At 40.6% G+C, this 18,264-nt stretch overlaps 1 protein-coding gene across 1 annotated transcript in view; it reads left to right on the top strand.

The window, feature by feature from the left end:
- cngb1a (cyclic nucleotide gated channel subunit beta 1a) overlaps positions 1-18,264 on the top strand; it is a 52,583-nt gene that overhangs the window by 19,391 nt on the left and 14,928 nt on the right. The window contains exons 2-17 of the mRNA XM_042060859.1: positions 9,316-9,411; positions 11,094-11,318; positions 12,481-12,571; positions 12,693-12,732; positions 12,830-12,878; positions 13,339-13,435; positions 13,964-13,983; positions 14,179-14,193; positions 15,221-15,332; positions 15,861-15,896; positions 17,195-17,219; positions 17,385-17,472; positions 17,589-17,677; positions 17,792-17,846; positions 18,022-18,085; positions 18,204-18,228. Of these exons, the coding sequence (XP_041916793.1) occupies positions 12,482-12,571; positions 12,693-12,732; positions 12,830-12,878; positions 13,339-13,435; positions 13,964-13,983; positions 14,179-14,193; positions 15,221-15,332; positions 15,861-15,896; positions 17,195-17,219; positions 17,385-17,472; positions 17,589-17,677; positions 17,792-17,846; positions 18,022-18,085; positions 18,204-18,228 (805 nt within the window). The 5' untranslated portion in view covers positions 9,316-9,411; positions 11,094-11,318; position 12,481. The remainder of the gene's footprint in view (positions 1-9,315; positions 9,412-11,093; positions 11,319-12,480; positions 12,572-12,692; positions 12,733-12,829; positions 12,879-13,338; positions 13,436-13,963; positions 13,984-14,178; positions 14,194-15,220; positions 15,333-15,860; positions 15,897-17,194; positions 17,220-17,384; positions 17,473-17,588; positions 17,678-17,791; positions 17,847-18,021; positions 18,086-18,203; positions 18,229-18,264) is intronic.

Below are 18,264 nucleotides of genomic sequence, written 5' to 3'. Positions count from 1 at the left end.
TATTGGGATAGGCAGAAGCACAGTTTAATAACAATTAGTTAAATAATAATATGTCATTAACTGTTCTATTAACCCATTCGCGCTGGATGCTGCATGACGCAACATTGACCCTCCCGCTGGATGCTGCGTAGCGCAACATTGACCCTCCCGCTGGATGCTGCGTAGCGCAGCATGCTTTTTATTTCATGTTTCTAGGTGCTACAGAGGCTTAGATATTACATTTTGGTAGACGTTGACAATTTTTAGTATGTTTTCAGAAAACCCTCAGGAAATAAGGTTATTTAGTCTAGAATGCCATAGGATTCTATAGGCGTTTTTAGCAGGCATTTTAGGAGTAAATGGGTTAACATATAGTTTGTAAATAAACATTTAACATTTAAATGATGTAAGAAATAACTGTTAATTAGTGCCAAAAAGACATTTAGTTAACTATTAACAAATATTAATACAATATTAGTTAATAGATTTGTTAAAACATGAACATACAGATTTTATGCAAACAACTAATATTTAATTAATGATGAAAAAACTATTAACTTGTGCCAAATAGATATTTTAGTAACAGTTAACAAATATTAACAAAGGGTTATAGTTTGCTATTTATTATGGAGTGTTACCAAAAAAATATATGCTATTTTAACAAATCCATGATAAAGATACTTTCTGATGAGATGCTATTTTTTCTGCATCCCCACTTTTGAAAAAAAATTCTTCCTTTTCTGAATAGATTTAATTTGGAAGAGAGCCCAGCGCTAATTAGAATATTTTACTTTCCACTGGCTCTGACAGGACCCGTGTGGAGCTCAGCAATGCAATATGGAGATGAGCTGGCTGCTCTTAGCCTCTCACGCTGATGAGATATAATCAGACTGATTATGAATGCCACCCTAGGAAATGGGAAGGACCTGATGGTAGTGTTTTGGGTCACCCCAAGCCCGCTTTCAAGTGCAGCTCCATACAGATTTTGCGGTGGCTCAGGAAGTCATGCTGGACCACGGAGTCAGACTGAGTAGGAGTTTGAGATGGGTATGAGCAAAGCATTCATTTGCCTCCTTCATTTGGATCTTCATCAAGTAGTCTCCATCCTTGATGGGACTCACTACTACACATCACTAAATCAAATATGGCTGCTGGTGTCACTCCACTGCGGCTCTAACTCTTAAGCTCACAGCATGCCTTACTCATATTTGAAATATCCCCCCTGCTCACACGTCTTGCCAAGGTTCTTTACTTGAGTTGTTTCCTAATGCCAGTGATGTAGCAGCTTGGCATAAAGCAGGATATGGAATAAAGTACAGCAGTTCACCGTTCTTACATTTTAGTTGCTGGCCCCAAAGGTCTTCTAAATGAGCTGGCAGTCCTAGAGTAGTTGGAGAAAGTCAGAGTGGAACACATCTAAGGGAGGTTTGTTTTTCACTCTGTTTCTGAACCAGATGTCAGTTTTCTTCTGGTTATAGATCAGCACTTCTCTATGCTCACTGTCCTATCAGAACAGCTTCAATGACCTGTCTTAAATTTTCACCAGTAACTAGTAATAGTTCAGGGATGGGTTTGATAACTTGGTGAAAAGCACCAGACTGCTGGTGCTATAGTAAAATGCTGCAGGTTGTTATCAAACTCATTTCTTCTCCTCACAACAGATGTATCTGAATACTTGTTGTCCACCTAATTAACACAGCAATTTAGTCAAGGATTAACAAGACGTAATCCCACCCTGCATGCAGTGATATGGCTGTTTACCCAGGGAACTGCTCAAGCCGGCCAACTACCATTAGCATTTCCATAGATGGTTTCTTCATGCCCGCCTTGATGTGTTGTATTATTGCAGTGGTAATTAATTTAGATTAAAAAAAAGCCTAAACTATGTTTAAATGTTAATGTAAGGTGGTGGTCGCCGATGTGGTTAACGTTTGAGATTACTCCAAAGCAACATCACTTTCCGTTTTAATTTCCCTAAGAACAGAAAATTACAAAGACCTTACTTAACACCTCTTTGTTTCACCTTCCCATGCAAGATGGTCTCCCCTTTCTTTTAACACTCCCTTGATGCCCTCTGTCCTGCTGATCTGCTGAATGTGCTGATTGCTTTAACCGAGACCTTTGGTGATAACATAACACCCATATCTTGGACCTGTATGGCCCAGTGCTGACCCATTATCACCACTAAGGCTAGAAAACAACTCCTATATAGTAGCTTTGAAAAGTCAGTCCCTACAAGGACTTGCTAAAGTGTTTGTCTTCTTGCTTATGCCACAATATGTCATTGATATCTCCAGCTGATATTGTCAAACTCAGCACATCGTGATCATGCTGTGCCACAGTTTGTTTACTGAGATATATTACAGGGCTTCTAGACGGTCCTGGGGCCTGAGTCAGACAGTAATAACCTGGCTACTTCCCCATGCTGACAATACCAAAGCCCAGATTTGATTGACTTGAAATCTACTATAAAGAAACAGTGGTCAACAATTGGCCACATTTTGGAGCATATGTTTTTAGGCAAATAGATATAAATATTCATGGTATATGGTCATGTGAATGTTGAAAAAGCTTATACAGCACAATGTTATCCAATTACATTCAAAAGACATAAGTTAACATGCTGGCAAACATGTTATCTGTGCCAATCGTGCCAACAGTGTTTGTAAGATTTACATGGCTAAATTTACAGTCTTTGACCACACTTATGCTATAAATTGTTGAATATTTGAAACATAACTTCAATTGTTTATGATCAACAAAGTCTATAATTCCTTTTTAGTGAATGTGGTTGGAGAATGTAAGAAGATTGAGAATGAAGCATTGCCTGCCTGCTGCTGCCACCTATGCTTTGATGTTCCAAATGCAGCAGTCATATCGATGCATTTGGATTTGCACCCACACCCAAGTAGTTACACCTGTCTTTTGGTTGAATGGCTCAAATGTTTTAATAATTCATTTGGCAGTGGTGTGTAAACCGTCAAAGACTTAATGTCTCGACTGAGTAAAAATAGAACCTGAGTCTTGAGGGACCTTTTCAGAAGTGAAGCTCAGGGTTTCTGCTATCTACCCAACTGAATCAAGAACACAGGACTTACAAAGAAATGAATGCAGAGGAAGTCTGACTCAGAAAAAGGAAGCTGACGTGAATCACAGACCAGTGAGTCCCACTCAGTTTTGAAAGAAACTGGGAGAGGTGATGGCAGCCCATATGCAAAGTATATACTGTATCCCTGTCTGCATAGTGAACATACTCACAGCATTTAACAGAACTGTCTTAGGCTTGGCTATAAGTAAGCAAACTCTCAGAGCGAAAGAATGAATCAGGGAGAGACAGACAGAGGAAGGGTGGAAGAAGAATGGAAGAAGCCAATCCAACATCACTGATGGAGTTTTCAGCCATTACAAGAAAAGTAATTGCCCAAGTTAAAAATCCTTTCCCAAAGAACACTGCCATTTATATTCTGGTTTATACTCATATTTGATTCCATTTTCTATCTAGGTTTTTCCATTTTGCTATCTAAGATTTGTGGGAGGCCTCACTCTTTCATTGTCTCATTTTTTTCTTTCAAATGATGAAACATCTGTCACTATCTGATGAATCAATTGTAGACTCATTGGTAAAACAATGTAATAAATGATCAACTGAAGGGTTTCATGTCGGTTTCAGAAATCAGTCTGAACATTTCTGTTTGATTAGTCTAACAAACAGCCCTGCTTTGCTCAAAGCAAATGAGTAAAAGCTGCTTTGCCCAAGGATATTAATGGTTGTGCTTGTACTGAGATTAGACCATCAAACTGCCTTTCAGGCCGCCTGGCAAATTTTCTAGTCCATTTTATCTCCAATTCGTCACTGATGTAATCCACAGCAAACAGTGAGAAAGTGAAACAGAGTGGTTTGACTTTGTGGAAAACAAGAATATGGCAAAAACACAGGCCTTCTCCATTAGCAGTGAGCGGTCAAACACACACCAATTGAGATTAGGAGCAAAACAAAAACAAACAGTTTTGGCGATGTAAATATGTCAAATAAAATAAAGAGGCCTTTGAATTCTCTCAGAAGCTTTCTGAGGCAATCTGAGGACCCACGGAGAACGATGCTGGTAAACAAAAGAAGCTTGCTTATCTCTCTGAACAGACGCCTTCAAAGGTTGTCTCCCGATCATCACAGACTAATTATGAGCATATGGCATTTAAAACAAGATCAAACAATTACATGCTGCAAATGCATACTTTGCCTTCATAATTTAGAATTACACATTGTGAAAAATCCAAGTCTTACTTAAGCTATTATGCTTTAATGACAAATAAAGATATATATAAAAAAAAAAAAAAATCTTAGCACAGTCACACTATGCACAGTGTATTGTATTGTATTGTGCTACAGGTTTCACATGCATACTGTTTCATATAACAACCACACAGGCCATATCCATTTAAATGCAACTCTTCCTCAGAGGGACATCTGCAGAGCTGGACATGAATAAATGAGACATTGTTTTGGTCGGATCCGTCACCCTTCACCCATGTTCTCACAACACCCACACACAGCTCGTCAAAGCTTCGTTAGCGGCCAAATTAATTGGTATGCCAGTTGGATTAAGAATTAGACCCATTATAATCCCACCCATGACATCAGTAAAGCTGGCCACTGAGTGTCCTTTCATTCCTTTGGCACTGTGCTGCTGATTAATTTTCAGCATGTTAAACTGCTGTGAAAAGAGAACAAAAGTGTTGCATCTTAATTAGACTTATTGAGATTTTCTCTGCCATGCTCGTTTAGCTGACAAAACTAAACACACACAAGGAGCAGGAAAGTGCTCAAAGTGTCTGGAAGAGTTCTATAAAAGAACTTTAAATCATCCTTGAAGCCTTTCAGTCTGCCAGACACACACACACACACAAACACGCACGCACACACATTCTCTTTTAGGTATTCTTTTACTCTATTATTTTTCCCATCAATCCCAACTACTGACTGAATGTGACCGCCATAGAACAGTGATGATTGTATTCAAGGCATACTGTATGGTAGAAATACTCTGTGTGAATCTCTCTCTCTGTCTCAATCCAACATGGACACAAATGCAGACAGAGTCACTGCCTCATTGATGCTTATACTGTAGTATATATGTATGACACTGATGTATGACTGTGTGTGTGTGTGTGTGTGTGTGTGTGTGTGTGTGTGTGTGTGTGTGTGTGTGCGTGTGTGTGTGTGTGTGTAAAATCAAAAAACAGTAAAATAATTATTAACCAAAGGTGAAGTTTGTGCTTGTGTGAGAGGATAAGTAATCTGTGTGCAGGGACAAATACAATTCTCTACTCTTTGGCCTTACACTGCTAGAGGCCTATAACTCTAACCCAGCTCTTGTTTCTCTTTCTACCTCTGGCCTAATGGAGGCTTCACATTGCATTTTTCACTGGGATAGAAGAGAGAAAAGATCATGTGTTGCCAAATAGAGATTAGCACAGAAATTGAAGATGGCAGGAGGCTATTTACACTCCGTACTGCAAGTAATGGGCTATATGGAAAAACACTGCTGGGCGCTGATCTAATTTAGTGTGGGAAGAGAAGAGAAATGGTGCAAGCTGAGAGGAGAGGAATGAGAAGTGGGAGACCTGTTCCTTTATCTTCTCCTCTGTTGGAGCAGATTTCTGCTTTTTTGGAAGGGGGTCAGTGTTTTCATAAATCAGTGGACTGTACTTTAAAAGCAAAATGTTCAGATATTCATACAAAGCAAATTTGCAAATAACACACATGCAATTGTTGCAGCACCAGTTTCTGTGTGTCAGTCTACAGTACGAGCTTACTTGCTTCCTGTCCAGCCTCACACGGCCTCGCCTTAGTGCCCAGTTCTGGCAGGCCGAGGCAGCTTCAGCACTGAGAGAGTGGACAGCGCCAAGCCAGCCGGGGCCAAAACAACAAAGGCTCATGGCCCACAGGGAGGCATGGAGGAGAGGAGCCTTAGTAATAAGGCCCAGCTGACTCCCATCATCAACACCACCTGCCTGACGTCTCGGAACATCCCCGGGGACAGGCGCGGGAGCGGGCAGAATCAGGGAATCAGGGTTGTGCCAGAGAGGATTCAGGCAGTTAGGATTCAAGAATCTTTGATCATGCAGTGTCACAGAATAAGCAGGACATGCTGGCTGTGAAGGTCTTTCTTCACCTGTGAACACTTGGACCGACAGCTCTCCACTGCCCTGGTCAGCTCCAGAACACCTCAGAACCCTTCTGCGTCTCATGTGTTATGAGAAGTGAAGCATCACTTAATATGGTATATTATATAATAAGGGATAAATGCCTGCCTGAACGAGCTATTGTCTGTGTTCTGTTTACTTTACCTAGTGTCTCTGCACAGTATATGGCTCTTTCATATTGTGTTTTCCTTCTGTGGTGATACGGTATTACAGTCACGTCATCAGATAGAATTAATTAATTAAGTTGTGTGATGCGTGTCAGATACAGAAATAACATCAATGCTACAGAAATAGAAAAAGCACCATGGGACTTCCATTTCAAGGAGCATGTACAGAAAGCCCGGTCTTCTGTGTTTCCAGGCAGAACAATTCCTTGCGTTACATCTAAACAAATCTCTTTATTTGACATGTCTTTCACAATAAAGTCCTCACCTTATCATAGCATAACATCTGTTATAGAATTTACTTTCCATTTCTTCATTGAGATACAACCGTTTTTAGACTCAAGTGGCCAATTTGCACCTGCTACACATTTTGTACTTCAATGCAGCTACTGTTTTTATATCCACAATTGAGATATTTTATACCCGCGTTTGGCCTGTGATTATGCCTCTGCCTTCAACAAATTACCAGTATCCATTATACAAAACAAATACTTTAAAACCGTGGTCATCAATACATTGATGCAAATGTTTAACACTTTTTTCTAGTGTCACTGTCAAGTCTAGTTCTTTTGGTTTTCTTTTGGTCAGGCTTAATCTATGCATTATCAGGAAACCAGCCCTAAATGTTACAAAACATTTGCATCAATGTATTGATGACTACATCTGACTATATTTTATTTCTATGGACAAAGATGACAAGTCTTGATTAATGAAAAATGAATGTCTTGGCTAGAGGCATCTTCATGCATGTCATTAGAAATGGACTTTCAATTTGATTTGATTCATCAAGACAGTTACAGAGCCCTCCAGTCTGGATAATTACCCTCTGTAGATCACCACTAATGGAGAACATTTGGGAATCCTCAGAGACGAGGATACATTTGATGAATCTGTCTTTTGTGACAAAATAAGCCTCAATTTCATGTCAGTGCTGGGAACTGTTTAAACATCCTGTATCTAATTAAATACGTAAGCAAATAATTTAAAATAGACGCAACACCAGTTCACTAGTTTGGTACTCTCTGGTTAAAGCCTTCATTTGATTGAACGCATGTTATCACCCCAGAAGCTTGTTCATCATAGAGAAGTTAATTTCCCTGCGGATTTCCCATTAGTCTGGGTTTCTTCATTACGAGCCTGACAAGATAACATTATCTGAGACACTCAACAGCGTCCTGTCAATAAGGAGCCTTGCGTCTCGCCACTCAGCCAGTGTGCTCTCCTGAGGTTGAGATGTTGGGCACTCAGCACTGTGGCTCCTCACTCTTTTTCAGCATAATGACCGTGTGACCTCAGCTGCACTGCACTACGAAAGAGATTTGGGTCAGATTTGGGTCATTTTCTGTTCTTTCGATTTAAAAAGGCATTCAGTTGTCAAACAGGCTATGCTGGATACTTTCAATGCAAGATGAAGCGGCATATTTAATAACCTGCCAAGGACACAGTTTGCCACATCACTGGATTTGCACTTATTAATGTCATCAACACAAACCGAGACTTGTCAACTGAGGAGTCTGTCTCCATCTAGTGGCTACAGATTCAACAAAAACTCTTACTCTTCAGTGATATTTAGAAACTACAAATCATATTACAAGAAAAGGAATATTTTATGAGAAATCTATGATAAACTGTTAGAATAGAGTTAAAAAAATAAATAAATAGTAGATTAAACAGAAACAAAGACACACTAAATTCAGAACAATCATTATCTTCCACCTGTTCTTGTTGTTGACTTCAGGGTCGTGTGAGTTTTTCATTGTTATATCTTTGTGTTGTATAATTCTGTTTGTTGGACAAGCCATCTGTCACCTAGAACACCAATGATGTCATTTCTAATGTCACATTTGAGGTCATTTTTTTAGACATCCGTTCCACTAAATGGTATAACTCTGACATATTTAAGCTTAGTATGCAGCACATTACTTGTTTGTACTTGTATTATACTGCAGTATCATAAAAAACACTATAGTAAAATATACAGGACAATGTCTGGACTGGACATGTCCCTGTGCTGTGATTGGCTCAGACTCATAGGCTGCTCTTCCTCGTCCTCCTCCCTCTCATATCCTTATTCCTCATCACAGACTTAGCAAGATTACATCTCCTTATCCCTTAAGGAGGTACTGTGTGTGTGTGTGTGTGTGTGTGTGTGTGTGTGTGTGTGTGTGTCTGTGTATGTGTGTGTGTGTGTGTGTGTGTGTGTGTGTGTGTGTGTGTGTGTGTGTGTGTGTGTGTGTGTGTGTGTGTTTTTATTAGCTCCCAATTAAATCAAGTGACTTAATGCAATCCTTTTATACAGGAGAAGAAAGTGGTATTTAAAGAGGAACCTCCAAAAGCAGTTAATGGTTGTTACAGTAGGGATTTATGTACCATATAATATGATATTCACATTCACACATTCATGTGTGTGGCTTACGTGCACACGTTTGTGTGTCTGTGTGTGTGTGTGTGTGGCGCACATGCACACATTTGTGTGTGTGCATATGTGTGTCTGTGTGTGTGCGTGTGTGTGTACGTGTGTCTGTACTGTATGTGTGCGTATCCATAAAGTGTGTGAAAGGGAGAGGGCCTAAAACAGAGAGAAGACGAAGTACTGTAGGAGAGCAAGCGTGAGAGACATGGTACATTAAACACTTAACAGCACGTTAAATGACCAATATGGCACTCAGCAGTGCATTAAGCCCAGTGGCATCATCCTTCCTCTGATGTCTCATTTTCCACCAGCACCCTTCTGTCTTCTTTAATAATGTGCTTTAATGTGCACTGTGTGGACCTGCTCATCTGTGGCTATTTAAACTGGCCATCGCAGACTCTCTGCCAATGGTAGAGCCTTGTCAGAGCTGTCATTGTTGTCAGGACTGATGGATGATCAGTCCACCTTTTTGCTGACACTGGAATTAGTCCAGCTGGCTTTGTTAGCATCTAATCTCCCGGCTGTGCTGTTGACATCTTTCTCTGCTTCTCCTAGTGCACCTGACCGGCTCACCTGTACATGGGAACAACACACCTGAGTGGAACCTGTATATATAGCTCCCAAAACATACATACAGAAGCACTCCAAAAGGTGTGATTTTGCCTGAACTCACAATAGTGTGAAGTGAGTTTGACATAAGATGGTTAACAGCTCAAATGCTCTAATGAGTGCAGCACACAGTGCTAACATATGGACCTCAATCCCCTACACCCAACAGACCTGATTTCTGATGTCTGAACTCATATGGGTGGTGGCAGGGTCTTAAACACTTCAACGGGTCTTAACTAGGTCAAAGTTAATTGAGCTAAGCAGTGAGCCTTTTCTGTAACAGTAACCCCTGACATTGTGATCACTTGCAAACAATTTGTCCCCTGGGTGTCCTCCTTTCAGTGCTAATCAGGGGAGCACTTATCCAGAGCAAAAGACAAACACTAATAACCTACCAACTAATGCCTTCAATAGCTACTATACATTACACCATTACACCTACACATTACACCATTACATTCATACTAATGTGAATCTAATATACACTGCTGAGCTTAAGTTAAGACACCCATGCTTAAGTTGACTAAAAAGAGGAATAATAAATCATCTTTTGGAAATTGATCTTAATGCCTTAATTAAAAAAAGAATGAGGAAAAATCCAACCTTTAAGGAAACCAATTCTGTGAATGAATCATGTATCTTAAATGAATAAATATTTTGTGAATGAATCATGTATCGTAAATGAATAAATGTTATTCTTTAAAATACAGGGGGTATAAGTAAGGAACCCCCTATGTTACTTTCCCATAGCTGCAGGCAGATTTTGGCCAGTTATTTCATAATGGATCCAGGATACTATGCATCCTGATAAAGTTCTCTTGGCCTTTGGAATTAAAATAACCCCACATCATCTCATATCCTTCACCATACCTAGAGATATCATGGTTTTATTTCAGTTAGTCTAATAGCTGATTTGATTTGCATTGAGCTATTAGTCTAACTGAAATTAAAACATTATATCCTTTACCATTAAACCTTTATGTATGCAATATCTAATGTATAGCACCCACGTTTGTATTGTTCAATACATATTTTATCAATGTCTAATGTATAGCACATGAGATATAAAGATTTTTGCATGCCACCATTTCACTAAAAAGACCAGAAAGCCAAAGCTGTGACTGCCAATGAATTGAAAAACAGGCAGATGAAATGCAGTTCAATCAGAGGAGGATCAAATTCTATGACAAGGGTATTATTATGAGGAATCAGAAAGATAGGAGGCCTCAACGGATTGGAAAGGGACAGATGAAGAGATCAGAGGAGCTGTTGAAAGCCGAACAGAGATCCACTCAGGACAGACATTTAGGAACAGAACTGTTCAAAAAGTAGGCATTATTACCATTTCATTATGATGCATGCCACATGCCACAAGCATGAAAGGGAGTCACCAGGTGCTATAATACAACATGAAAGGCCCAGAAAAGTGGGCAGAAATGTATAGAATGTTACAAATGGAATAGTTTATTGTATGTGTTGACACACTGCTATCTTCTATTCCATGAATATGATTGTTTCAGACTTTTCCTACATGTCTGCCAACATGGGATGTAGGACAGTGAATAATATGAGTTAGTATTCATACTGTAACACAGATGTGTGAGTACTCTAGGAAACCTGATTTTATGAGCGGTGCTTCTAAACATGTAAATGCAGAATGACGCCAGTGATCTTCAGTCACGTGGGTTATTGGCTGTTTGCTGTCTTGTGTTCCGGTTCTTTAGGTTCCTCAGTGGCAGCGTTGGGCTCTGTGCTCTGGTTTCTCCTGAAGCTAATCTGTGCTGGCCCCGGTCTTGGCCTTCAGTGTATAAACACTGTCCCTCAACTCCTAATCCTGTTAGCCTCCTGGGTGTCTTCTCTTCTAATCCAGCTTGTCTCCTTCTCCGTCTCCTCTACCTCCAGTCCTGCAGAACTGCCTCTGGGATGTTACCCTGCAACTGAGCAATCAGGTAAGTCATCAGTCTTTATCAAATTCTGCACTAGAAGGAAAACAGCTAATTCATATATTTATGTCAGTTCTGCTTCCCTTGCTCAACTTCTAAGATTTTAGATGTTTCTCATCGCACAATGGTGGCCCCCAGTTGTGTTGAAGGTGCCCTACCTGGAGGATTTGCCATAGAGGGATCTCTTTGGCTAGTGATGTTTAAGTTGTGCAGCTAAATTATTTATATCTGTATCAGTATTTCCCAACCTTTGAGGCTGTGTAGTGCTCTCTCAGCTAGTATTTTGTGCAGTCATTGCCTGGTTGTGACTGTGACCTTCTGAAGCACAGTTAAGATCTAGGCCGCCAATCCTTCTTGTCTGGATGGGTCTATGGATTTTGTGGATAAGTGAGAGGCTAAAGTGTTGGTGCAAGCAAAATAATGAAGTACTTTGTTAAAATTATGGCATAAATGCTGAGCCAACATTGGTAAGGAACAGGTTGTTTGCCTGTGTGTGGCACAATGACTCATGTTTCCCTGTGAGAGGTGTGTTTGGGGGCCTTCAGGTACCTGTTTATAGAGGACAATACAATGATTACCTCCAAAAGATTTTTTGAGTGTGCCTGGAAATGAATCTCGTTGGAGACTATTTCCAAATATGCTTTTTGTTTTGCCAGCTGGAAGAGGTGTTTTATTCCTGCCACTCTGCTGGTCGGGAGAGATTAGGGTCACCAACATTAATTCTCTGATTAGAGCTGACAGTTCCCTAGTCATGCTGCCCAGCAACTACTGACATACAAAGCCAACAGAGGTTCTACTGAGAACAAATTCAAATGCAATCATCAAGTTGTGTCCAGATATTTGATTGAAATTTACAAAACACATTTTTTCCCCACAAAATAGTCTATTCGTTTACATCTTCTCGATCAGTATAGACAAAATGTAATTAACTGGCATGATGAAAAAAGATTGTTTTGCTTTGTTTTATAAACATGCATTCTATGAAGCTTGTTTTTTTTTTATTGTTTTGCACACATTTCCAAACATATATCGGCCTACTGTACCTTTAGCAGCTATGTTTTTCAAAGCTATTGATACATTTTGATTAATTTGTGTAGGCCCTCTACTGTATGAATTGAACATCTTAATTTGGTGTGTTGAGAGTGTGTGTTTGTTCTGTGGTGCGTAGGATGTTCACCTGGGTGGCAAAAGTGGTTCCCCAGCCTCCTGATCCGCCAGGAAAACTTGGGGAGGAAGAGAAGCCCAATCCACCACCTCCAGTATGTATGACAGCTGTGTGTGTGTGTGTGTGTGTGTGTGTGTGTGTGTGTGTGTGTGTGTGTGTGTGTGTTTATTAGCTCCCAATTAAATCAAGTGACTTAATGCAATCCTTTTATACAGGAGAAGAAAGTGGTATTTAAAGAGGAACCTCCAAAAGCAGGTAATGGTTGTTACAGTAGGGATTTATTAATGTACCATATAATATGATATTCACATTCACACATTCATGTGCTCATATTTTTTTATTATATCTGCAGCTCCTAAACCAGTCAAGGCCAAAGAGGAAGAAGTATCAGAAGAATCTAGGTATGTGAATTGAAATGGACAGATCTAAAAATCCTTTAACACAACAGCTGCTAACGTGGACACTTCTGTTTTTAAAGTAGACACCTGTGTCGTTGGATGTGTTTTATGTTTGTTTTGTTGTTGTTTGTCTGGTGGTTGTCTCTCTCTCTCTCGTTCTGGGCCACTGCCAAGTCCTAATGACCTGCTATAGGATTGGGACACAGATGCATGAACAGGCTGCTGAAATGATCGTAGGGAAATCCCAGCAAACCTTGCATAGGCTTGCTGCCTGAGGCAGGTTTCATCTGCCTATCTTCAACTGACTCTCTCTCTCTCTTTTCTCCCTCTCTCTCTTTTCTCCTATTCCCATCTCTGTCTCCCTCTCCATCTCCTCTCACCCGCTACGCTTTCTCTCTTTCTCTTTCTCTCTCTCTCTCTCTCTCTCCCTCTCTCATATCCTCTCCTTTCCCTGCCTCTGCAGTGCCCAGAGTGGAGTGTTGACCTGGCTCTCCAGTGGCTTTTCCAGTGCACTGCCCCAGCCCCCGGGCAGCCCGAGGCTGACCAGGGCAAACACGGTGGTAAAGATAGCGTACATCCACTTCCACCCCAGGCACCCACCCCATCATCCTTTCATCACCATCCAAGATCCAAGCCCAGCTTCCTAATATGTGCTAAATGCCCTAATGGGAATGTCTTTGGAGAAAGCTCTTTGAAGCAAGGCACCCGTGTAGAACAGCCAGCTGAAACTCACAGCCGCACAGTGCTGGTCTGGTGCATTTTAAATGCACTGATATATTAAGTATTGTTTCATTTGATTATGAAATGAAAATCCATTATAAAATGGATAACATTACCCTGACTATATGTCAAATCTCACACACACTTATTCAGACAATCATCCGCATCAGCACAGCACTACAATGTCAACACATCAGTCAGAACAGCAGCACTTAGTAGCCTAGCCTACTCTTATGGATTTATTGCTGCAAAAGGAGCCAAACCCCAAGAGTTTGACTCTCCTTCTACACACATAATGAGGTGTAGGCCCTAGCAATAAATGAATCCTAAATTTTACATTAATATTTTACTATTTTCCTTTTCTTCAGGATGATGCATCGGGTGCCAGGTAGGGTTTTCTTATATTTTTTTCTTTACATGTTTTTTTATATTTATATGTGTTTTTTCACTTTATCAATGCTGTTCCAGAGTGTTCACAGACAAGAGTTTTCTGAGTATCTGTGTGCATTAGAGTTTGTAATGTGAATGTATCTGAAACTGACTTTGGCATATTCTCACCCTACTGTACTCTTACTGACCTCAGTAAGGCAGACGAAGGGTGAGTAGACCCAGTCTCATTCCAGTTCTGCTCTTGCCAATGTAGCTAAAGCCAAATTTGCTAAAGACCCATTAGTCCATGTGGCATCTCATCATGATATATAACGCTGGCAGCTTAGCATGTAAATTAATGTAACGCTTATTTTATGGAAGCACAATGTTATGCAAATTCTAAACAGAGTTTGCATACTAAGTAGCATCATGTTGTGCATATCCATACACCAAGTACTGCTGTAGCAAATCACATTAACTCAACTCAGTATACAAAAACATTCATCAGCAATGTCAGGAGTCCGTTAATTCTACCAACACAAATATGAAGGTCATGGCTGTTCTTATTGTACCTGTGTTCAGCTGGTTTGGAAAAAAAAACCTCAAGCATTTCCCTGAAAATATCATAACTTGCCATTTAATTTGTACTAACCCTTCCAAAAAGGCAGCTGGATCACCTTAAATGGTAGTATCCTCAAGCCATACTTTATTTCGACCTGTTGTTTACTTTCACATGTCATTCATTCAGCTCATACATTTAAATGGCTTCTAGAAAGGCTTACAATAGACCACATCATAAGTCTACTTTCAAATGCTTCTCTTCACTAAAAATGAACAATCCACCTACATGGTATTTCTTTTTGAAAAACATTCTTTGACAAAGACTGAGCTCAAATTGCCTGATAAGCCAACCTCCAACTGTAGATAATACTATGTCAGAATGTATTCTAAAAAATATTCATAATTAAGTAGTCGTTCTTTAGTTGAAGGAAGATGGTTGAAAAAAATATGTTAAAGCTTTGCCTAAGATATTAGGCTCATCATCAATTCCACTTCAGTAAGACTAGTTCAATAGACGTGTTAAGACTCAACACACCCAAATTCCACTTTTAGCTCAGTGCCGCTTACTGTAGCTGCAGCAGGCTTGTGTCTGTGCGTTGCCTTCTGCTGCCCCCTAGTGCCTGCTTGGTGTTAAAATGTTTCCTACTGCCCAGCCATAGGCAGCTTTATAGAATTCTGTTTGTTTGTTTCCTTAGCCAAGGCAGTGGAGTCATTGGCTGGATCGTGCAGGGAATAGGAAAAGTGGTTCCCCAACCAGATGAGAAGTATAAAGAAGAAACAACAGCTGAACCTGAAGAAACCACAGAGGTAGTCAAGAGAACTCTTACTCACTGCTTGGCCTCTGTCCCATGGGCATGAGCTCAGTGTGTGTGTGTGTGTGTGTGTGTTCAAAGTCTGCTTTGTGTGTGTGTGTGTGTGTGTGTGTGTGTGTGTGTGTGTGTGTGTGTGTGTGTGTGTGTGTGTGTGTGTGTGTGTGTGTGTTTCAGGTTGTTCTTACAGGAGAACCTTTAAATATTACCCTGTGTTAGACTGCAAATAACTTTTAAGGGTTCAGTCCTGCAATGAAATGTTCTTTGAAAGCACCTTATTGTGAAGTGTCCTGAAGTGTCATAGTTGTTAGCCTGAGGTAGTTGTTTATTAGTTTTATTGTTGTTAGCTGTACAATATATTTTCTGCCAGCTAAGGGTTCTTCAAGGTAGAAAATGCCGACTGAAGAACATCTTAGTTTGATATGTCATCTAGACAATGATTAAGCTGCCCGTACCCCACCTGTGTACAGTCCCACCTCAAGATACTGAAGCAATTCACTTGCTCTGGGTTTAACATCTCATTTAGGTTACAGCAGCTGTGGAAATTCAGGTGAAGCCCAGTGTAAGTAAAGTGGGAGCAGTTCAGTTCTTGCAAATCAGCAAAAACATATTTCCAGCCACAATGCTCTCCTTCTGCCCCCCAGTCCTGAGCATCCACTTCTCTACAGAGAGGGGTCTGAAAACACCCACTTGCCATGGAACTCACCATAATCAGATCACTTGGTGATCCATGGGCTTGACCTATTTTGAGGCTGATTAAGTATGATGGTCTCAGACAGACCACGACCCCAGTGGATCTCAGTGGATATGCTGTTCCCTCGCACCAGAGGGCCCTGATCTCCCAATCACCCCCCCCCCCCCCTCCCTACTGACCACAGCTGTGTCCTAGTCTACAACAGGGTTTGCTCTAAACAGTTAGCCTCTAAGCTCATTCTCTGATCTCTCCTCAGGAGTTTTCTGAGCCAGAGTATTTCCATTCCAACCCTGTCACAAGCTGGCGTCCTTGTTATACATGTGACAGGATGTCAACAGTAAAAAAGAAAAAAGGGACTAAAATGTTCTGGCCAAGTTTTGTATTTCAGAAGCAGGACAGGGAGACAGTGCTCTTCCCTCAGACATAAAAGCATCATTCACAACAGAGAGTAGCCCCAGCTGTGGTCGCTTGGAATGGAACACTGCCTTTCCATTCAGATCATCCTCCGGGTTGTTGAAGAATAGCTGGTCTATTTTCATTTTAACACTACATTATGTGATTGTTTGCATTTAAACAGCATAGTCTACTGATTTTGAAATCACAACACTGTTACTGCAACTCTACAGTGTTAGTGTTGCTGTAGTTACTCAATAAGAGTCAGAAGATGTGTACTGATTCTAACATTGGAATTGTCTGTTCAGACTATGTTCAGCAAAGCCTGTGAGTTCTTAATTGTCCTTAATTTACTTGGCCACCGGCTAGAATCTTTTAACTGGGGTTTTAATGCAAAAATCACAAAATGTGCCATTTAAAATGATGATTCAACAGCTAACTAGGAACAGATTGGCTTGTTGTTGTACTATGGTTTTACCCAACTGCTTTTGCAATCTCATTCATTTGCAAACCAAATGTCATGATTTTTATAGATCACAATATTGTTAAGCACATAAGCATTCGTGAATAGAAAAAAAAAAAAACTTCTCAATCACAAGTCAGAGTCTTGACAAAAAAATCTCCAAATATGGATTGTATGGATGAAGAGAAAGTCTGCAGATATTAAAGTACAGCTCAGTGCCATATGAATAATGATAATGGCACACATAATGCAATCCTATGATGATTGAGAGTCTTTTTACTATTCTCACTGAATCTTGCTCTCTCCTCAGGTGCAGGAAATGAAAGATGTTCCTGGTGAGTGATCTGTATGCTTCATGCAATGGATAAGGCTTTATGACACTGCACATTTGTCTAAGATGAGCTCCACAAATTGCATTCAGAGGATAGGGGATTGACATTATGACATAAGTAATAAAAACCTGTCATGACTGTGGTGGTTTTATGTTCCCTGATTTGTAGATGCTGAGCCTCTCCCCCACATCCCCGTTGTGGAGCTCGTGTCAGAAGACGAAGGATGTGAGGAGGAAAGCAAAGTGGGCCCTCCAAGGTGAGCTCTCCATCTCTCTCCCTCCCTGCCTGCCTCTCTCCTCGTCTCTGTCCTGTCCACGTCTCTGTCCTGTCCTCCCCATGGTCTCGTCTCACAACTCCATCTGTCTCTTACAGTGTCATTGAGTGGCTGAAGCATGGCTTCGAGAAGGTGGTGCCACAGCCAGTCGATAGCCACTCCGAGGTCTCTGTGAAGAAGCCAACAGGTAGAGGATTACAATAATTTTCATCGACAGCATTCGACAATAAAGTCTTTTCCAGCTATACTTCATTTACCAGTTTATTATTATGAATTTGTGCTTATTTGCTTTCTCTTACAGTGGCATCCCCTCCTCCTGAGACCTCCAAGACTGAGGAGGAGTCTATGAGCTCACAGTAAGAGAAACATTAAGTGTCATTACTTGTGTAAAGCACATGAATATTTATCCTCATATCTCAGTATCCTTTGCAACTCAACATCAGAGTGATCCAATATGAACATCAGAGTGAGACACAACTTTAAAGGCCCTGTGCACTTTGGTGTATTAGTAACATGTCTCTTCTCTCTCAGTGTGGTCGGCTGGTTCGTGTCAGGTTTTGGCCGCATGATACCTCAGCCTGTGCTGAAAACTGCGGTAAGTGAAGCCTCTATAGGCTGTATGGTGCTGTCCAAAGGCCCATATATTCTTTTACTGTAAGTGCCTTTTACCAAATGAAGGCCCCAACTAATTTCACATTTGATTTACTTCGTAGGAGAACGGTGACGCAGTACACCATGGTGAGTAGACCTTATAATTCCCTCCCATAGGCATTC

This window comes from Alosa sapidissima, chromosome 14 (genome assembly GCF_018492685.1).
Source record: "Alosa sapidissima isolate fAloSap1 chromosome 14, fAloSap1.pri, whole genome shotgun sequence".
In the NCBI taxonomy this organism is placed as follows: Eukaryota; Metazoa; Chordata; class Actinopteri; order Clupeiformes; family Clupeidae; genus Alosa; species Alosa sapidissima.
This window is presented reverse-complemented; position numbering and strand designations above follow the sequence as displayed.